Here is a 20,362-nt window from a genome sequence, read left to right on the forward strand (position 1 = left end):
CACCTGCCTGACCCTATTTTCTACTAACTAATTATAATTTACTTCGTATTTGGCTCTGCCGTGTGAAAGTTATTAACTCTGTATACCTATAGTTAGGGGGACTATGCCGGCTCCTAAGGGACCCAAATAGGATCCCCCCAAAAATATATCGTTTACTTTCAAGGCAGAGGCTTCTGATACTATAACGTCGTTAGGTTTTTCTAAGGAGAATATGCCCTCGCGCCTCCCGCTAAGCCTTTACTCACTCATACCTTCTACTAGACTCTACCCGAACACTTCTCTACCCTACTCCAAATTGATCGTTTAAAAATTTTAAGCTCCCTGCTAGCTAAATTTTCATGCGAATTAGCACCTAGACTTATTATCGTTTCAAATCCCTTTTTAAAAGGGTTACTAGCTTTCCCTTACTTACGTCTTATACATCTCACAGTTTTATCAATAGTGGCTTGTGTCAGCTATGACATCAAAGCCGGGGATTGACGGACCTCGTTCTGTTGATAAGCCTTACTGCACCAAACATAGAGACTTGTATTAAACCTCCCTTAATTAACCGTGGGATCACATAAGCCAGACGGAATCTGGGCATGGCTATTTCAATGACTGTGAGGCTACTTGTCACTTTCCAGTTAGATTGACGTTTTCTTTCTTGACTATTGAACCAAACTCCAAAGTAATGTCCAATCCCGAATTACGTCCATTCTCAACAAATTGCAAGCGGTAAGAAACCCAGTACCCGTAACAACAAATGCCCTGAAAAGCTACAATATATCATGAGGAGATTATAAAGACAAAGAAAACACCAGGTCACGGATAACCATTCTTATAATATTTCAGGTCACACTCCGCCTGTCCCATACGCCACTTCTTGTTCTTTCTTACATTTGTTCCGGTGTTCAGGTTGCACTGCATTGATACAAATGCTTATCTTTGTTCCTAACTCTCGTACGCGTAAGGATAGTCCTTATCAGATGTGCCTCGCATTTTACAGCTATGGAAAACAATTAACAAAATTCAATATAGGTTTATCAGATGTAACTAACTGGCCAACTCTGCGCTCCCATACTTTTGATTTTGGAATGAATCCCGATGCGGGCTCTGGCTGGCAACCCGGCGTGTTGTTTTCCAACAAGAATTTTTTATTCATCGGATACAGTGTGCTTAATTTCGCGATACCTGTCCAGCTGATATTTGACCCATTCTCGTACTGCTCTCTGGGCTTCGGGGATGAGATGATTACCGTAATGATGGTATTGCTGACTTCGAGCTACCATTTCATGGGCCCATGGGTTAGGATCTTTGGTCCATGAAGTAGAGGATGACATATCAAATGAGAATAGAATACATGTAAATATATCTTTGCTTGAATCAAAAGAAGTTGATATAAAGTGGATGAAGAGTCAACGAGAAACTGGCTCGATGGGTTCAATGGCGCCTGCCTTGAGACTTCTTGGGGCCTTACTTGGATGATTTATGTACAAATTCTCGTGATCCTGAACTGAATTTGGCATGTCTTGGAATAGAAGCGTTGGCGTTCGGTATCAAGATTTGGCCACCTGGAGACCTTGGGGCTGAGTATCGAGTGAACGCGTACGGCATTGAAGTACAATTGCCGAGAAGCTGCGTTACAGCCAATACATTGAGATCGAACCCAAAATTGAGGCTGAAAACTTGGGGCTCACACTATTGGTTCTGGATCTTTTAATGAGGGCGAAAGAATCACACCGGGTCCAAGCCAAAAAAGTGACCAGGCGGCGTGGTCGCCATCGTGAGACAGCCCAGCTCAGCGCGACCAAGTTGTGGGTAAGAGAGGGAAGCTTGGCGTCTAGCGAAACAGCAAGGTTAATCTTGACATTTTCCACACTGGTTAGAACGATCTGGAGTGTTGCAATAGCAAAAGCGCATAATGAACAAGGAGAAAGGATCTGATAGGAGTCAGCGCTTACATTGAAGTCATGTGCCACAGCTGTTCTTCAACGTCTTCGCCAACATCTTCCACCCATCTTTCGAACTTCCTTCCCCCCCACCAATTTCCCCAGCACCACATTTCTCTTTACATATCAACCGGCCATTTCAGATCGTTTCCTCTTGACTGGAGATATTGTTTGCATCATTCGGCCCCTTAGCCCACCCACAACGGCGATAAAGCCTCATTCCCAGTCATCAGCCTTCCGGCATGGCTAGATTGGAAGACCTCGCCCCTGACATCTTCTTCCTGATGCTGGTAATGCGCCAAGTATGAAGGTTCTCTGGGGATTCATTCGAGCATCACCGCGAATGTTCGCCATCTTTCGTGATCAACGAGACGTTATTCTCTCTGCGGTCATCATCTGGGAAATTGGAGCCGATGTTCTCCAAGAAGCGCAGTCCGCTCTACGATCATTACGACGGTTATTACGTGGGATCGTGTCGAAAAAAGAAACACTCGAATGGATTGCTACATATGAAGTCGAACTTTCCCACGATCAACCCCTTCAACAAACATCACTGGGTGCAGTTGCTGTCCCTCTATGGCGACAACATCACAGTGTCAAATCCCTGGCAAGCCTTTACGTTCGCGAAAGACTTCATATTGCCACCCATAGATTTAGAAGAGTGGAAAGTGAAGAGGCACCTCAAGAGGGCCGTTGCTATGACCTTGAGGATTTGTCTGACACGGAAAAATCAAGACTTTTCCGAGGCTTCTACAGATTTGAAATATACGGGAACTTATTCTTTTGTGATTACAGGAGAAAGACCAAGGACACCATTTATGCCCCTGAGCAGTGTGATAGCTTCTTGTGTTTGTTCCCATCTTGGCAGGTCGAGGGGCTGAGTTGCGTCAACGATTTCGTGATCGACAAGGTCTTAGAAAAGTGGCAAGAAGTAGAGGAGAATGGTTACAACGCTCTCATAGCAGCTGGTCCCTCGAGGTGGGATTTTGACAAACCGATTTATAACAGCCGTTGGGAGTTTGACTTCTTTTCGACCTCCGAAAAGCTCCAGTGGCGGGAATCATACCATCGATACTTCGCTACGCTCAAGCTTCCTACTCTAGTATCACTTTTCACGGCTCAGGACGGCCAACTCTTACAGATTGTGAAGGACAATTGTGACTGCAAGTGGCCACATGACTTTTTATCTGAGGCATTGGATCAAGATTCGTATTACTCGCAATTGATTGAACCCAAAAAAGATGAGCATCAGCAAAAAGTATCCGCTGGAGTCAAAATTCAATTTCATCGAGATTATGTCAGCGAAGCGAACGAAGCGTGGCTTTGGGCTCACGAATACCAACCCTGTGACTTATACGTCCAGCCTAGTTATGAAAATGAAATCGGAGAAGGGTTAAGGCAATTTGGATATGTGTTCTGGGACAGCTCTCGGTTGCATGACGCCGGTGTTTTAGAACAGGAGTTGGTCTGGGCCAGTTCCTGTTTTCTGATTCTTGCTAACATGATTGTAGCCCAGTAGACGTTTCTAGAGAATCTTTGCTCAAGTTTCCAAGACCGAAGTACAACGGAACGAGTGTGGAGGATAGATTGAGGGAGTTTGCGCAATCGCAGAAGAGCATTGGGCAATGAAGAACCCGGATATCAAACAATGTCTAGTAATAATGGTCAACTTGTGGAAATATTTTCTTTGGTTAAAAATCATTAATTCGTGATTTATCATAGCAAGTCACTGGTCCAGCCTCCAATTGGTAAATTAACAACCCAAGCTCCGCAAAAAATCTTTCAAAATATTTCATTTTGAATAAATCAAATCGGTCTCCGAGCCCTCACCGCCACTATTGAGATGCCTCTTTATCTCAATCGACTCTCTCATATTGATCTTCCGCCTGTTGTCTCTGCCATCGCTATTCGTACTCTTGAGGACGTGGGATTGGAGGCAGCTTTGGGTGTTGCTCGCGTAACCTAAGAGGGGTGCTGGAGGATGATGCGCGAGATGAATGCATGAAGGGCTGGGACGGAGCTGCAGATTATGGTGATTTCGATTTCAAGGTCGGGCCAGAGAGCTATGTCGACGCCGATTGCTGGTTGGGAATTCGTTAGCAAGTGGGTTTATTAATCTCTTTCGGTGCGATGCAGAAGCGTTTTGCACTGGCATGGTTTGGTTGTCTTACAGTTTCGGGCACTTCCAAGGAAAGGATACGAGGTCAAGCTGTTGAGGTATAGAAAACACCATACCTGTCTGTTGGAAAAGAGGACTAGTAACATCGCCATAAAGAGACTTGAGCCGGATCACAGACACCATTAGAAGCCTAAACATTATCAGCACACCTTTTCACTATGAATTTCTGTTTTTCTCCCAACTTACAGGAACCCATAAGGAAACAGACAGCAGCACAACGCGTTGCTTCCCTGCGATCAGCAAATTCTTAGAAAGAATATGGGAATAACCGGTAATGCCAAAACCATTCAAGATATTGAAGCCCGAGATGGAGTAGTTGAGGGCATTATGATTGACGCAATTTCCAGGTCCCTCAACATTCCATGATTTGGAGATTTGCATGAAGTATAAGAGGCTGCCCGAGTCGGAAAATATGCCGCAGAGCAGGATCCAGACCATGAGGTACTTAATAATCAAAAGGGGCTTAAAACCACACAGTTCCTGTTCCTGTCTTCTCGCATGATCTGGAGAGTTGTGAATATTATTCTCAACAAATCATTATCGTTGATATCGACCCGCCCAGCCGCCACAACACTCGAACCACTTTCTCAAGCCCACAAAAGTACCAATCATCCAACCATAATGCCTTTCCCTCTCCCAAACCCACGAGAATCCCAGCTTAGCATAAATTATATGACTGGACGAAATAACCAGATTCCGCAAGATTGTCAGCGCACTTCTCAGGGAAACTCCTCAGCCTCAGTATCCCCCTCCATCAACAAATACAACGTCTTCGTCTCTCCCCGCAATAACCGTAATATCCGTCCCACGAACCAGCGGCTCTTTGCCCTCCTGTCCAAAGTTCCAAGGAAGCACACCCAGATTGTGATTCACCGAGACCGGTCCCGCAGCCTTGAAAACCCAGCCTGGATATTTGCCAAGCAGGGCTTGCACACAGGTGGCGTCGACTTCTGTGTGGTCTTTGAAGCTCTTGTCGGGCTAGAAAATGAAGTCCGGGGTGTGTATTGATTTTATGGTAGCGAGTCGGGTGGCGGGGGAACGCTCATTGACAACGTCCATGAGGTTGGTGTTCATGAGGGAGACGATTTGCTTGGTGGAGTGGGCTGTCTTGTCTGTTGTGGAAGCCATGATGTTTTGGATTGGACTATTGACATGGAAGGTTTTGGTTCGGTTTTGGAAAGTATATGAGGGGCAAGATTGGGACATGGCTGTTTCACATTTATAAGGCGGATGATGTTAGATACTGTAGTACGGTTACGGCGTCACGTGCTCCACGCTTAGTGAGGTGCTACTCCTCGGCTAGCACGCTTCACTAGCATGTGATTCTCTTGTATATAGCTTCAGCTTCCAGATTATTAACTCTTTAATCGATCCTTCATGAACGGCGTCTGACAGATGATCGCATATCAAGAAATGGAAGGGCATTGTGGGGAAGCTTATTAAGGACGTCACAGTTCAGACTACATCCAGAAACTATTGACATAATCATGCCATCACCTGTAGCTCTTCTTAAACCCGATGACCAATCTGGGTTTCTAGAAATCGTCCAATACCAGTGTGAAGCGTGCTGTGCGAACCCTGCAAGACTGGGGATATGATCCCTTTTGGGTAGTAAGCGAGAATCCCAATTGGGAAGTATGTGTCCCTGTCTGCAATGATTCGATCAATCCAACTTGTCACCGCATTATTGCTAGTCATGACCAAATAGCTGTTAGGAATTATACTTAGAAATCTAAAATTTCGTGTTATGTAATACTTGTTTCCATTTCACTCACCGTACCGGTTTCGCTCCCTGCTCGGTGAATAAGCTTCTATGCACAAACCAACGAATTTATACTGCAAGCCCCCCACTGTTTACCTGTCTCGGCTCCGATGCCGCTTCAAAGGTCCCATTCCACAGCCTTCTCACCCCTTGCACACTCGCCATATAATTCCCAGTGAAAGTCAAATTATGACCCCTCTCTCCCAAGCTTTCCACAATTTCTTTATCAAACCTCCCCTCAAAGAGCGTACTAGCCGGCAGTAACTGATCATGCATTCTCGGCTCGTTCAATGCCTCGGGCAAAGTCATGCCATGTTCTAGGACATGCCAGATGGATTGTACTGTTGAGGTCGGGATCATAGAGCCGCCGGCGGCACCGATGGATACATAGAGAGAACGGTTGGAGGAGTGCTCGACGATTATGGGGCTGATAGAAGAGAGAGGACGCTTGAAGGGTGCGATGTAGTTTATTGGGGAGGGGATGAAGCCGAATTCGTTGGGGATGCCGGGGATTGAGAAGTCATTCATTTCGTCGTTCATGATTACTCCTATTCCACACATCAGTACACAGTACACAAAGGTTTCCAAAATCAAATCAGATGAGAGAGAGAGGAGGACGTGCCAGTCTCAGGCACAACGAGCAGTGACCCCCACAACAGATTCACGGTTGACGTTGAAGTAATGGACATCCCAGATGCATCCGCTGTGACGATGTGTGATGTTCCATGATTCTCAGGAAGCGAGTACTTGACCGGACTGTAATGAGATACATTATGAGTATGATGATCTGAAATTCTGCGTCTGATGCGCTCTGCGGTTGCCTCCCTCAACATCTGGGCCTCGAATCCGGCCATGTAGCCGAAGAAATCGGGGTCTCCAAGTTCAGAGCGAGCGGCGTACGAGAAGCGCATCGCTTCATTTAGGCGGTGGTAGTTGAGATTTCGCAGTTCTGGATTACTCATCTCATAACCCTCGATGATTTTGAGGATGCTGAGAGCGACCGAACCACCGCTTGGCGCACTACAAGAGTGGAGAGTGAAGTCTTTGTATCTGATGCTAATGGGGTCCCGGATAGAGATTTGGTAGTTCTTCAGGTCGTCAAGGGTCATGATTCCACCTGCTGATTGGACGGCGTTGATAGTTTGTTTTGCTGTGGGTGTTAAGAGGCTGCTGGATGTGATTGAGAAGTAAAAAACTTACCAATGTTTCCTTCGTAGAAAGCTTCCGCTCCATGCTTGGCGATTTCGTCGAGCGTGCTACCACGAAGTTAGAAAATAACTAGAGAAAGAGGTAGTAAAAGACCCACTTCGCGTATCGTTTTCTCGTCATCATGTCACCGACGCCGACCAAAGTGCCGTTTGGTGCAAAATCCATAGCCCACTGAGGATCTTCGACCAAGAATGCACCGTGGTGATGTCCTACATCCATATACCGGACGAGATCTTCCGTCACTAATTGCCAGTCAGTATCTGTGAACTCGATTTGGCAAAATGCAAATACCTCGAAACCCATGTCTAGCGACGTGAACAGCTGGATTACAAACGACTCGCCATGGAAGTATCTAAGAAACGATCAATTGAATTCAGGAAGAGAAGCGACACGACACGTACCCCATATTTCTTGTGCAAATATTCGAGCCCTCGAAGATCACCCGGGACACCACTCGCAAGGCCACCACGAAGACTCCCGTATATATTATCGTTATACATATCTTCAGACGCCGCAGCGGGAGCAGTTTCTCGGAAGTCTAGCATCGTCAGCAACTTGCCCTACACCAAATCCCATCTCCAGTCTCACCTATCGCTTCGTAATTCCCATCGGAATCCCTCACGAGCATGAATCCACCACCTCCAATCCCACTATGTTGCATGCCTTCTCTAATCAGCAAAATCTTCACAAACACAGACATTTACTCACCGATAACTCCCACACAAAGAGTCGTCCCAACCATCGCATCAGCTGCATTTCCCTTTAAGCACGTGATCAGTCCCAATGTCCCTTCATTCCATCGACATGGAAGGAACCCACCCCTCGTCTGAGCAACTCAATCCCAATCTCACTACATGTCTTACTCTCACTCGATACCGCTCCCAGAGCATCCGTTCCATGCGCAGGGACGGCGTTGACGAGATGTCCGTTCAGTAAGAGCAGCCAGAGGAGACCCCGGGAGGCGTGCCCGATAAGGCCGATTAAAGGCGCTGTATCACTGTTAATGATGACAGATGTGCAACCAAAGTATTGGAGCTTACCCATCGAGAGAGAACCGTCTTACGTGAGGCAAGAAAGACAAGGAAAGCACGACAGCCTCCCCACTTTTATCTGTGCCACAACGGGATCTCACCTCGGAGACCCTCTTCTCTCCCGGATTGGCTTGAACGTCTTCCTTAGGGCAAGGCTGAGCTGGGGTATGTAAGAACTGCAGATTCGTCCTTGTGGATTTAGTGACGGTTGAGATGTCGTTGAGAGAGGTGTTGTGGGGATTTCAATTGTTTTCGGCGTCGGCGTTAAGATAAGCCAGGCAGAGCAGCCCTGCAGGGATGTGTCAGCAGACCCCGGAACATCGTCACCAGACGCGTCCAGTCGCGTCTCCCCAAACATCATTCCCCCCCCCCCCCCCCTACTTGAAACCTATCGAGTCAACAACAGCCAAGATGATCAGAGCGTTCGTAGATCTCACGAAGACCTCGAGCAATGATGAACGTGATGTCTCTGACGTTGAATGAACTCCTTTTCGATCCGTTGCTTCAAGTCAGCCACGAATCAACACACCTCCTTCTCAGACTCTAAGCAACAAACAGACATCAGTCGTGCGTTGTAGAGGGCTATCGATGTTGCGCCCGAGGGGACGGTGCGGTGGATCTTGCAGATGGTTGCTTGCCATAGCAGCAACACTAGAAACATTGTTCGGTTGTGGCAGGGTGTGCCTGTGATGGAGGCATCATTGCCCCATGGTGATACGTCGGGCGAAGAGGCGGAAAGCTGTGAAGGGCTGATAAGGACGATGGTCAAAGGAGTGAGAGAGAATGTCGATGAACACGACTCCGATCAGGAGGCCGAGTCCAAGCTTGAGAATTTTGACGGGAGAGATTTAAAAGAATGGAAAAGATTTATACTGCGAAACTATTCAAAAACAGGAAAGCGGGCCAAGAAAAAAAAGATCTTTGGAATCAAAGGGGGCTGCCCGAAGATCCACTTGCCCTTACTCGGGATGGTAAGGACGCAAGACCCAGCCCGCACAACTTGTGGGATATTTTCTGTCCAGGTAGCAAGACGGAGGAGAGCTGTAGATAGCATAAATGTATGCATACTATTTTAAAAATTTCTAAGGTTACTGACTCGTAATTTATTGTGAGTTACACTTTTGCGGCTGCTTCCCGCTGCGAACCCGGAAATACATGGAGGTGTTGCAAAAGCAAGTTGACCGAAAAAAGGCTGCATGTCGGCTCCGCACACTCCCCTCACGAATCCGGTCTGGTCAAACCGCAGAAGAATTTCAATCGAGATGCAACGCGAAAGCAATGTGTAATTGGCACCAATGTAAGGAACCCAACCCCGACGTGTCTTAAGATACTAACCATCTTCGAAAGATAAATACACGGTGCCAAACATAGACAACCGATTTACCGACGAGAACAAAATGACTCCGACCCACCGAAGGCTACATGAGCCCGTAGTGATCGGAGACCGAATGAGCAAGGTCGCATTTCAACCCAACACTATGTTGAAAGCCCGCTCTGCGTAAATTGCGGGCAAAGGTCAATCCTGAGGCAGAGGGGTGGTGCAGTTGGCGCAATGGTAAACGAAGTATTTTCTGCTGTCTATACGGACCTAGGCTAACAAGTTTATAGGAGAAAAGATTCCTACAGTCCTACTGTTATCGCCTTAAAATACGGTGAAACCTACCGTGGCACTTATGCAGGTTTCCTAGATAACCCTTTATAGTTCTGAATACTTTGGGGTCGCCATGGAAGTACCCCGTCTGCAGATGGTTCTAAAAGAATGCAGCATCTGGGACACTCGACGACCTCCCAGAGTGTGCATAATGCGGAGAGATTTCAATCCTCCAAAACTGTAGTTTGCATGACGGCAAGCTGTCTCCTACCTCCCATGTTGGAAATGTCTGATATTCCTACAGAGAACTACCAAATTATCGACGAGGAGGCCTCGATTTTGGCAGACTACGACGAAGATTTCTACGGCAGTTACGAGAGCATGAAAGGACCCCAAATACGCATCTGGATTCCTCTGGGGTTATTGCGAGTGCGAGATCTCAGATCCGTAGTGCATGGCAACCGAGCACCGCACCAAATCGACGACGCCTAAGGCCAAAGAAATGAAAAGAAAAGAAACGGAAATTGACTTCGAATACCGAAAGGCCCCCAAAGAAAGGGACGCGGCGGGCTTTGAGTAGGTTGGTAGTTAGAAAGTGGTGATGTGCTAAATGCCGATACGGGTCTGTTCTATTGTATATCTTGTCTTGCAATGCGGTTCGGTTCACTTGGAAGAATGTATACGCTTTCCTTCCCCTGTGAAAGCATTCTATTTCTGGAGTGGTATGCATGCCTTCTTACTTAAAGAATAGCAACTACGTTGAGGTGCACAGTGTGCAGCCCGTTGTTTACTTGTGACACTGTTTTTGAGAACTTGTATTCGGATACTGCGAGATCATTCTGAGTATTTAATGCCAATCGCCGCCGTGTTGTACATGCTATATATATGTCGAGTCTGTAAAATTTAGTCAATTCCTCAAAAACATAATAGTGGTAATTCCATGACTGCCCAACTTGAATAATTGAACATCGGAGACACCATTTAGTTTGCCCACGACTTCCATTTGGTGACAATTACCGAGTAACGCACAAGGACTTGCTTGTTTACAATATCCGTGCAATAATTTGAGTAATACGGAGGGGAATGACTATTCGGAACTCGAACCCTGCCACTAATGGGTCCGCAAAGTAAGAACAATAACGTTCATTGGTAGTAAAGACATCTCGTTCAACGGAATATATAGCCCATTGGTGTTTGAAGGGAAAATAGTTTTGGAATTCAGCTCATCCCACCAAAACTCTCCTGACTTCGCCGTAGATGGTGTTCCATTTTTGATTTCGAGCCAAAGGATGTTAGGTACATCCGCACAAAGCTGTGTCCTTCTAACCATCTTCAAGCAGTATCGGAAGGCAAGGATGTACCAAAACAATCCATACATCCCCTCCAAGAATAGCTGTCTTTCAAGGAAACGTAGAGAAATCGCCTGGATAAATTGACATGCCACTTAGCCAGACACATTGAAGAGATTAGCTAATCTAAGAAGGCGAAACGTGGAGTGAATTTTCCTTTTAGGTACTCGAATAACTTGCTTAGTCTTGCATATTAGCATTTTCAAATACCGTGGCAAGATAAGGGCAAAAACGCACCGGCAGGGGAGCTATGGGGTTGAGTTCCAATGTGCTGAACGTGGAATATTATGACGCAACTTTGCTTGCGCGCAATATGGTGCGTCTTTTCAGCTCAACGTGTCGAGGACTTTTTCTTTTCATTTTCATTCAGCCTTTCGAGAGCTCTTTGGCACTCCTGGAGGCCGTGGCGGCTCATTTCGGGCGGGAAGATCAGGCGGATTCTATAAATCCGGGATTGTGTTAGCATCGGATGGCTTTTACTGAGGGAACATTGACGGTGGGAAAGTCATAGGAGCTGACTACGCACGCTGTAGCAATTGATTGTGTTGAAAGGGTGGACCTCTTGCCCAACTGCATCATTTTCATTGCTTCAGTAGTAATCCGTACAAACATATCTAGGTAACAATCAGCTCTCAGATCAGCGCATTCCAAGCCTGGTATGTGTTCATCTCTGAACGGGGTCGATCTGACTGACCGTTGATAAAATCGTTCATGATTTGCATCGCCAGGTTGCTGATACTTTCATCAGGACTGTGGAATTCCTTGACTGCGATGAGGATTAGCCTTGACTCTATTATGGTGAGAGCATGACTACACATGTAATCACCTTTATAAATGGCCCTTTTGTAGTTGGCCAGCCCTCTCTCTTGTACCCTCTTTGCCTTCCTTCTTTTGTTTGGTACGGACCGTGGCCTTGTTGCTCTTCGATATGAGGTTGACTTGGGCCAGTTGGCTTTCGGATGAGCCTTGGAAAGTCGGGAATCTTTTGGACTATCGTTAGCAACACGCTCCCAATTCAGCTGTGAAGCTGATAAGTCTCCGGATTTGCCAGGAGAGATCGAGGGGTGGCAAGATGTGTTGCAAGTGCGAGGATAAGGGTTTGAGGTAGATAACGCACCGGAAAGTCGAGTGGAACGACGACGTGCTTGGTCTGAATCTTGTCGGTGGATACATATTAGTGTATGGCACAGACAAAGAACCAGAAGGACAAATTCAGGGTACCTGGTACTTGACACCGGCCTTTGTGTATTTCAAGGTTGCACCTTGCACAAGTGCCATTGTCATTCGCGTCAAACCCAAGAAGGTTCTGACCAGCGATAGCATGGGTTGCCATGGTGCCAAGAAGATCGAAGTCCCCGTTGTTGGTGCCTAAATTGGATATCCACAGTGTTGAGAAGGGCAGGCGGGGACACAAAGAAGTAGCTACTTGGGAGAGGAAGTATCGTATATCGAATGTTTTGCACAGGACTTTGCCTTCAACAAGAGACATGAGGAGGATGAAAAAGGGACGAGCAATCTACCTTCCACGAATCGGCCGGCTGTAACTGTTATCATGCTTGCAGGCGCCTCGAAACTAGATAATACGCCTCTGACAACCTTTTTCCTGAGGGGGCGCAAGAAAATAGGCATCCTCATTGGTGATTTCGCCCTTGTTCATTCATGTGGGTTTCAATTTGTGATGTCTCACTAGCCAGGCTTGTGATCCACCGAGAAAATCCAACAAGGAGCGAGGGCATTGAGAAGTATTCAAAACTTCCTGTTGGCGTGTCGCTTGGAAAATCTATGTATCTTGATCGACAGGTTCTGAAACCTCGAGAAAACAGGGAAAATGTCTCCACCAGTGCTCATAAAAGCGTAACCGTGTATCCACATGCTTGACTGGGAGGAAAGCCACTTGCCTGACATTGCCTTCACACCGCCATTGTGGCTCAGGAGTCTAAAAAGCAACCTGGGTTGTGTAACCGTGAACTCAAAGATATCAGATACAGATTACAGACAGTTGCATGGGCTGTGCTGGTGGCATATGAACAACCACAATGGTCAGCCACCGGCGGGGTTCGCGTGCAAGGGGCGCCAATTGATTGGCCAGGGACGAAGTCGGGTCGGCGTGCTTGTATCCGTATTTAAGATCGTCCTTTGGATTCCTTGCCTGCACCCAGTCCGCTTTGGCCAGATAGTGACAGATACAGACGGGCTGGGCGTGGACAATTTCTTTCCGCGTTTCAGCGACGCCATCTTGGTTGTCACATGCCACTTGGGAAGTCTAAAAACAGATTACAGCATATGAGATTGGTGACCTGTTTGTATCTTTCTCAAGCTTTGTACGCCGTGCTCTCGTATCCATCAGCATACACGTGAAATTCGCAAAGGTGTGGCAAGCTAGGCAAACAACAACGACCCTGTCAGGAGTTCCGCCGATCTCCTCCAGGAATAGCCTCCACAGCTGGGCGAAGGTCAGAAATCAAAAGCGCCACTTTGACCGATCGTCAGAAATTACCTGAACCTCAAGCACGATCAACTGGGGGTCGCCTGCATTGCCACCGTTACCAACTCAGTTGACACCGACATTCAAGATTCTAAACAACAATACACAGAATTACTTTCTCAGCCAAAACAGTATGCTTCGAGGCACATCTCGCTCTCCGTCACCTATAATCGGCGTAACCACCCGCCGAACAATGCAGAATGGGCGCCCCGTGTCGCTTGGAATACAAGGCAACGGCAATCGAGAGCGATCGGGTTCGTTTCCCGCAGCAATACGCACTGGAAGCTCTGAGTTGTCAGCGAAGAGTACAGAGAGATCCCCATCAGCAGATGTTGGCGGTCGATGTCCTCAGAGCAATTCAAGCTCACCACTGCCTCAGCCCATGAATCCAAGCAGAAGCAAAGAGGCTGTCTGCCCAACTACATTCCGAATCCAACCACACCTACAATTAAGGGAAGCGCAGCAGACCAACGAGAATCGTGGAACGGTCGACGAGCTAGTATACCACTCTGCCAACTCCTTGACAGCGGTCCATTCTGACGAGGACTTCACCTTTTTTGGAGATGTGCCTCGGACGACAATCGTGATAAAGTGGATGAGGTATTATAAGTACCATCCAGGTGTCGACAAAGCGACAGACAAAATACGCCGCGACAAATTGAAAGCGCACCTCAAAATCCCTTCGGGAAATGGACAGAGGCTTGGGCAATTTATCATCAACAAGTTCAACAACTTCAGGAAGTGGGGGTATCTATACTGGGACGGCAAGGACCACGTTGTATATTGCCCCTCTACGGATGCATGGTTAAGCCCAACTTGGGACGGACAAATCGAGCGACAACAAACTTCAATACCGCCAGAGACTCGATCTCCAAATACTCTAGGAGGATCAAGAAAAAGACAAGCTTCTACAAGGAGATCACAACGGGAGAAACGCCAAAAGGCGACGAGCCAGAGAATGACCACGCCGCCTGTTACAACGAAACCCACACCTTCGAACGAATCTAGAGAGCTGGATACACTCTCATCTCCTCGCTCAGGCCAACACCCGTCTATGATGAACGAGCGTCCCAGTTGCGGAGACTATGGCTTCGGGTCCGGAAATGGTCCATCATTCTATGACAATCAAAACAACTCACAAAACCGAACCCAGGCGAATCATTTTGGAAGCAAGCAAAAGAGGACTGGCTCGTGGGGTGAAATCAATCTTCCCGTTGATGGTTCAACAAATCATCCCAGCGCGGCTGCCGCAGCACCAAATATCCGGACGACAGCAATGGAAGGGGCTTCAGAAGGAGCAAACCTCACACAGCTCTCCAGCCTGTCGAATGGTGGTGTCATAGGCGTAGACAAGTTCGGAAACTATCCGCAGCTTCACGGCAGAGACCTGGCGCCAAATCCCGAAGAACTTTCTGCACGGCTGGAGGCTATTAATCCTCAGTCCATTTCCTGTATGACAAACGGCAGTTCCAGCTCCGATCAACTTTCTAGCTCAGCAAAGCACGTGGGCGCTCTTGGACGTCTGAGGGCGGAGGAAAAATCATGTCTCAGGTTTTTGAGGGAAAGTGTCAAAGAGCTGGATAGTACCAGAGAAAAGCACAACAAGCTGTGCCAACAATTTGAAAGACTGAAGGACGAATTTAGAGTCACTTTGCAATTCGTCGAGCACAAAAGCAGGCGTCAGAAAGAGGTCGCTCCTTCCACCCCTCTTGGTGCAGTCGAATCAATCTTCGTCGAGCGTCTCCAAGATGTCCTTCAGAATGGCATGAAGAAGAAAAACTTCCTCCGTGCGAAGCAAGAAGAGAAGTCCAGCTTGGAAACCCAAATTGCGGAAGCCGCTGAAGCAAAATCTAACCTGAAGTCTGGCATTGCTGCCAAAAGGATCGAACTTAAGCAGCTTCAGCGAGATATCAAGGAGGCGCTCAAGGCGAGTGCGAAATTGGATATGTTTGCAGGGAAACTTAGGATTTTGCTGGATAACTGTAAGGATCCAGGTGGCTGTTCTAAGTCCGGGACAACGTCGCCAGTCGAATCGGTGCCGGAGTCAGTTTCGAGTCAGATCGATGGAGTGGATCTGCTCAGTGAGGCAGATGAACTGAGCGAGTAGAGTGATCTGGATTCTGACGATGTGTGTAGCTAGATTGAATTGTTGTTCTTGCGATGGTAACCAGTATTTTTTCTTGATCGTAAGATGACAGACGGAAAAGAAAGCCATGTATTCAATTCCATTTATTTTCGTAGATAGCTCCAGCAGTCATAATTTGTTTTGCCAAAGACAACTTTTCAATTCACTATTCCTTTAGAAGAAGTCGAAGGCGCTCTACGCTGTGCACCAAGTCATGACTACACTCTAGGAATGTATACTGAGCTTCAAAGTGATAACGAAGTATGTGCAAGGTAAATATCACGTGACCACACCCATCACCTCTTTGTCTTTCCTTGTATTTGGGCTATTCCAAAGCTATAGCAACAAGTCCATGTATTTGAAAAGAACCATAGTTTTGTTAGCATACTGTGTATTAGTTCAGGAGGTGCAATTACATTAGACATCACTTTCCATCATTTACCGCACAAGTGTATAATACGCCGCGTTACTTTACAGGGTATTTAGGATCTAATTTCTCTGGCAGAATCGAGGGCTGTTTGCTCTAAATTACACGAAAAATGAACTTACTATTCATTGTTTCTGCTTAAACTCCGAGATGTTCAAATTTGTTTTTGTATATACTTCTAGAAACCGCAGCCGATGTCGTTAAAATACACGGCCGTGTTTTGTACATACGCAGTTTATCTTATACGTGAGTTAGATATCTTCTTTTTGAAGTCTCTTTTCTTTCCCTAAACCTCACTATCGTGCCTTCCCAGGGGTGTGGATAATGGCAAGCACGAGGGCCCAAAGCGCTTATGAGAAAATACATCACTAATAATATTATATTGACGAGTAATATAATGTAACGAGGCGGGAACACGGTTTGGATGGCTTGCTGAAAAGTAATCATTTCATATAAGATGAATTTTGTGGAGTCTGTGAGCTGTGTTCATTGTGCGGGGCGAAGGAACAGCAGCGCGACGTCCCTTTACGAACCCTTGAGATTCCCGCCCTGAAAGAACTGTAGCTCAAACTGGGATTTAACACAGAGGGAAAATTCTTTTTATTCAGGGACCTAGACCAAGACGGCAGCTAGTTTTGATGGTGTGATGCTCTCTAGGCCCGCAGCGGTCAATGCTTAGCTCTGCTTGAAGGTGTATTTTAGCCGCCTTACGAAAATATGGCGTGAAGGGAAGATATAATCGAAGGGAATCAAATCACATGAAGCAAGGGCAGCGATACGCAATAGAAGTCGAATGGCATCATCGAAGAATATTTGGTGGAGAACGGAAGCTCGATTGAAGGAACCTGAATTCTCTGCTGGTTGTAATTATATAATGCAAGTCACCCCTCGAGCGAGGAGGTCACCGCAAAGCGCACATGAATAATGAAGTCCTTGATCCTATTTCGCTTTCCAATTCATGCAACCTTCGTTGCAAATGCATTATCCTACTCCGTCTCATTATCCGCTCCCACAAATCATCTACAAACCAACGGCAGCAGCCAGAACCGCTGCAACAACGGCGAACAAGCCCATCTCAAGCCTCCCAGCAGCTCCGGTATACGTAACCAGCGTCCCATTGTTCATGCTCGTGGGGTAGCCCTTGCTTGTCGGGCTTGCGCTGGGCAAGTACTTGATCGACGTTGTCGGGTATACGGTCTCAGCAGCATGGACATGCGAGCTCGCAGCCGTCGCCGTAACGTAGTACTCGGTCGCAACTTCCGTGTACGCGGGGCAAGTCGACAGAGTGTAAGGAAGGCAGGTCTTGCAGGGCACGACGACGGGTGGCGAAGAGGTGTAGGTAGGAGGAGGCGAGTGGCAGGATGTCACGGAGGCTGTAATGAAGTCCTTGTAGGTGACGCCCGCGCTGGAGAGCGCACACGAGTAGCAGGGGTAGCCGGGCATGTCGGTGTTCCAGATTGGCTTGTTGATGGAGGAGCAAGTTGATGTGATGTACTCGGTGATTGTCTCGGTCAAGTCGATGGTCTTGCAGTTCTCGATGATCTCGATGACAATGATGACTTCAACACCGATGATGTAGACTTCGGGAGGAGTTGGGGTCACATATGGGCCAGGGCAGAACGTTCTGTTTTCATCAGTAATCTGTCCTGGTATTTGTGGAAGAGGGAGACTTACGTTGTCGACCCTGTAGTGGCAGTCACCACCTTTGTGGAGTAGTTACCATAAGGAGTTGAGGTCGGCTTGGTGGACGAAGAAGAGGAGCCGCCAAGAGGAGGAAGACAAGTTCCATCACCAGCCGGACGACCAGAGAGACACTTGCAGCTGATGGAGCAAGCATCATCCCCAACACCGTTGTTCTTTCCATCATCGCATTCCTCGCCAAATGCCTTCTCCCAGACACCGTTTCCGCAACCAGCTGGTGTGGCGCCGCGGCTGATGATGTAGGGAAGTCCGATGGTTCCGTCACCGAAGGTCTGGGAGCCGACACCAATGATGTCTTGAGCGATGGCCAAGGCCTGGAAACCGTTGACTCCAACGGATGGGTAGACGGAGAAGGCTTCGTGGACACTGCAGCTCCAATCTGAGAGGGCAGCATCATCGAGCGTGCCGAGAGCTGGGGAGGAAGCGACGATGTGGACTTTGTTGTAGCAGTCGAGGTTACCGCGGACTTCAAAGTCACCGAAGTAGGAGAGGGCGTCTACGGTTGCGGTGTCGACGGAGTCGTAGTAGCAGGAGAGGGCGAAGTAGAGACCGGTTTGGGATTGTCCAGTTGAGGTCTTGCCTGATGCGGCGAATCGGATGGCGTTGTCGATCAGGGTGACGGCTCCGGCTTCTCCAGCATTATCATGGTAAGAGGGATCGGTTCCTGGATGACATCAGTCTCGTTGTCTCTAGGTCAAGGATTGTGTGCGAGGTGCATACCGATCAAGACAATGTTACCCTGAACGGCTGGACCCCAGACCGTGTTGGTATCGTGCAAGAAGGTAATGTCAGTTGGGTCAGTTGCACAAGTTGGGTCAGCAATAACGATGGCCTTATAGGCAGCAAAGTCGGCTGTGGTCATGCCAGCCCATTCAGCTTCAGTGACCACCTTAGCTGTGTATCCAAGAGTGGTTGTTGCTTCCAAGTATTCATCGAACTTGAAGGTGTCGACGAAGAGAAGATCTTCTGCTACAGCAGAGGTAGCAAGGCCGGCCATCAGGCCCATGGTAGAGAACTTCATGTTGATGAACCAAAGGAGCTTGAACGGGAAAAATTAGGTAAGAACTTGAGATCGCAATTAAGTTGTTAATGAGTGACTGTAGTTGAAAACAAGTGACTGAGATCAAAAGAGTGATGAGTCTGCCCGGAAAACTTCCTCCTGGACGCCCATGAGATATATACCCGTTCCAAGGTCCAGCCGCTGACCCCTACTCGGACATACAAACGAAGGCTGAGCAGGTTGACAACTCACAACAGGTCAAATTTGCACATTTTCATGCCAAGGACGGTTCCTCGCTGGAAGAATTATCTGATCGTGTGCAAAACTGGGCCCATATTTCCGCTCAGGTACGGACCCTTCTCCAATCATGCACGAAAGGGGGCTTCTTGTCGCGGGAAGGATGCGTTTCCGCAGAGCAGCGGGAAATAAAAAATCTGGGGATGTCTCCTGAGAATGCCTTGCCTCTCCACGCTTGTAGAGTCCTTCAGCTTAGCGAGCCTCGGCATCGCCAGTGATTGATCGCTGGGTCAGCTCCGACGCCACGCATAATCCCCATTGAGCTATTGACTCGCTGAGCCCCAAATTGGGTGTGCCAAGGGGTTGGCGAAAATCATCTGATCTGGTTTTCTGATTTTAGAAGCGAGATGCAGGTATGGTGTTGCAGCCAGACGAAATGCAGGAACCCGCGTTCAGGGGTACAGCTTGCGACATGGCGAGGGGCTGACAACGGTTTAGCGCCGTGCGACGCCTTGCTTGTTGACGGCCACTTGAGGGGCCAAGAACCTTAAAATTGACTTGGGGTTGGATGGGAGAAGCATGATTGGTCTGGCGCACTTGTGGAAAGACAATTGGCCTGGACATCGCCGTTGAACAGGAACTGGAGTTTTTATGACAAAACGTAAACTTTATCTTGTCAAGCTAGCCTTTGCAAAAGGATGGTTTGGCGTTCTTCGCCATAACTGGAGGGGAAAGTTGAGAAGTCGGAAACTTCCGTTTAACTTCGGGTCTATTTAGTATTTACCCCCTAAACTGGCTTGTCCAGATATGCAGAATATGTAATCAAAAGCAGGGACAGAAACACAGGAAAACAATATTTCCGCATAAAGGGAGAGAGCATTGAAGACTTTGAGCGGTTTTCCTTCTCATGAACCTCTGGTCAACTCGCATGTGCATCCTGAGTCCAACAAGCGGCGACATGTGTTCCTCGACTAAGAAGGCTGATTCTACCCCTTCAAAGAAGCTCAAAAACCCTTGTTTTCATTTCCTTCGTATAAGATTGTAAAAGAAGTCTGCGTGTGTTGGCTCTGCAGCTTTGATAGATGGATGGAATGCGTAGAAGTCACAAATGTTTCACAGATCACGCATCTCTCTAGGCATGACTTCGGATACGACACAGAACAACATGCTGAAATGGCGCCAAGAATTGAAGACGATGTCTCTCAAGGCCGACGGTTCTCTGTGTCACGACGTATGCCCGAAAACAGCACATCTCATTAAAACTTGACCACTTGGTCTCGACTTGTCGGACCTGGACCAGGGCTGAGTCCAGCGCGCTTGGGGGCCAAATTTAAA

General features: G+C 47.6%; 5 protein-coding genes across 5 annotated transcripts; 1 reads left to right on the forward strand and 4 right to left on the reverse strand.

The window, feature by feature from the left end:
- The first annotated feature begins 2,031 nt into the window (after positions 1-2,031).
- Positions 2,032-3,585, forward strand: K444DRAFT_667919 (uncharacterized protein). The gene is made up of 2 exons (XM_024887351.1): positions 2,032-3,396; positions 3,443-3,585. The coding sequence occupies exons 1-2, from the start codon at positions 2,236-2,238 to the stop codon at positions 3,458-3,460; spliced, it is 1,179 nt and encodes a 392-aa protein (XP_024730529.1). The 5' UTR covers positions 2,032-2,235; the 3' UTR covers positions 3,461-3,585.
- Positions 3,586-3,772: 187 nt separating this feature from the next.
- Positions 3,773-4,285, reverse strand: K444DRAFT_142334 (uncharacterized protein). Its single transcript, XM_024870544.1, has 2 exons — positions 4,167-4,285; positions 3,773-4,012 (listed from the first exon to the last, which is right to left on the reverse strand). The coding sequence occupies exons 1-2, from the start codon at positions 4,246-4,248 to the stop codon at positions 3,894-3,896; spliced, it is 201 nt and encodes a 66-aa protein (XP_024730530.1). The 5' UTR covers positions 4,249-4,285; the 3' UTR covers positions 3,773-3,893.
- Positions 4,286-4,663: 378 nt separating this feature from the next.
- Positions 4,664-5,238, reverse strand: K444DRAFT_667920 (uncharacterized protein; the record flags this gene model as incomplete). Its single annotated transcript, XM_024887352.1, has 2 exons — positions 4,664-5,088; positions 5,161-5,238. The coding sequence occupies 2 exons, from the start codon at positions 5,236-5,238 to the stop codon at positions 4,849-4,851; spliced, it is 318 nt and encodes a 105-aa protein (XP_024730531.1). The 3' UTR covers positions 4,664-4,848.
- Positions 5,239-5,811: 573 nt separating this feature from the next.
- On the reverse strand, positions 5,812-8,332 carry K444DRAFT_655844 (gamma-glutamyltranspeptidase). The gene is made up of 10 exons (XM_024886039.1): positions 8,122-8,332; positions 7,901-8,070; positions 7,790-7,841; positions 7,670-7,744; positions 7,483-7,619; positions 7,373-7,433; positions 7,179-7,323; positions 7,073-7,128; positions 6,495-7,022; positions 5,812-6,420 (listed from the first exon to the last, which is right to left on the reverse strand). Exons 1-10 carry the CDS (start codon positions 8,123-8,125, stop codon positions 5,942-5,944), a joined length of 1,707 nt encoding a protein of 568 aa, XP_024730532.1. The 5' UTR covers positions 8,126-8,332; the 3' UTR covers positions 5,812-5,941.
- Positions 8,333-16,907: 8,575 nt separating this feature from the next.
- On the reverse strand, positions 16,908-18,922 carry K444DRAFT_655845 (uncharacterized protein). Its single transcript, XM_024886040.1, has 3 exons — positions 18,511-18,922; positions 17,764-18,454; positions 16,908-17,713 (listed from the first exon to the last, which is right to left on the reverse strand). Exons 1-3 carry the CDS (start codon positions 18,809-18,811, stop codon positions 17,110-17,112), a joined length of 1,596 nt encoding a protein of 531 aa, XP_024730533.1. The 5' UTR covers positions 18,812-18,922; the 3' UTR covers positions 16,908-17,109.
- Positions 18,923-20,362: the final 1,440 nt, after the last annotated feature.

This window comes from Hyaloscypha bicolor (genome assembly GCF_002865645.1).
Source record: "Hyaloscypha bicolor E unplaced genomic scaffold K444scaffold_141, whole genome shotgun sequence".
Classification (NCBI taxonomy): domain Eukaryota; kingdom Fungi; phylum Ascomycota; class Leotiomycetes; order Helotiales; family Hyaloscyphaceae; genus Hyaloscypha; species Hyaloscypha bicolor.

Bases quoted from the DNA above. Each gene is read 5' to 3' on its own strand.
- K444DRAFT_667919 (XM_024887351.1), top strand. From the start codon at position 2,236: ATGAAGGTTCTCTGGGGATTCATTCGAGCATCACCGCGAATGTTCGCC.
- K444DRAFT_142334 (XM_024870544.1), bottom strand. From the start codon at position 4,248: ATGTTTAGGCTTCTAATGGTGTCTGTGATCCGGCTCAAGTCTCTTTAT. The intron at 4,013-4,166 runs GTATGGTGTTTT...ATTCCCAACCAG, and splicing joins TCCTCTTTTCCAACAGACAG to CAATCGGCGTCGACATAGCT.
- K444DRAFT_655844 (XM_024886039.1), bottom strand. The intron at 7,745-7,789 runs GTGAGTAAATGT...TGATTAGAGAAG, and splicing joins TCTTTGTGTGGGAGTTATCG to GCATGCAACATAGTGGGATT. The intron at 6,421-6,494 runs GCACGTCCTCCT...TGTGTGGAATAG, and splicing joins GCTCGTTGTGCCTGAGACTG to GAGTAATCATGAACGACGAA.
- K444DRAFT_655845 (XM_024886040.1), bottom strand. From the start codon at position 18,811: ATGAAGTTCTCTACCATGGGCCTGATGGCCGGCCTTGCTACCTCTGCT. The intron at 18,455-18,510 runs GTATGCACCTCG...GATGTCATCCAG, and splicing joins GGGTAACATTGTCTTGATCG to GAACCGATCCCTCTTACCAT. The intron at 17,714-17,763 runs GTAAGTCTCCCT...TGATGAAAACAG, and splicing joins GCCACTACAGGGTCGACAAC to AACGTTCTGCCCTGGCCCAT.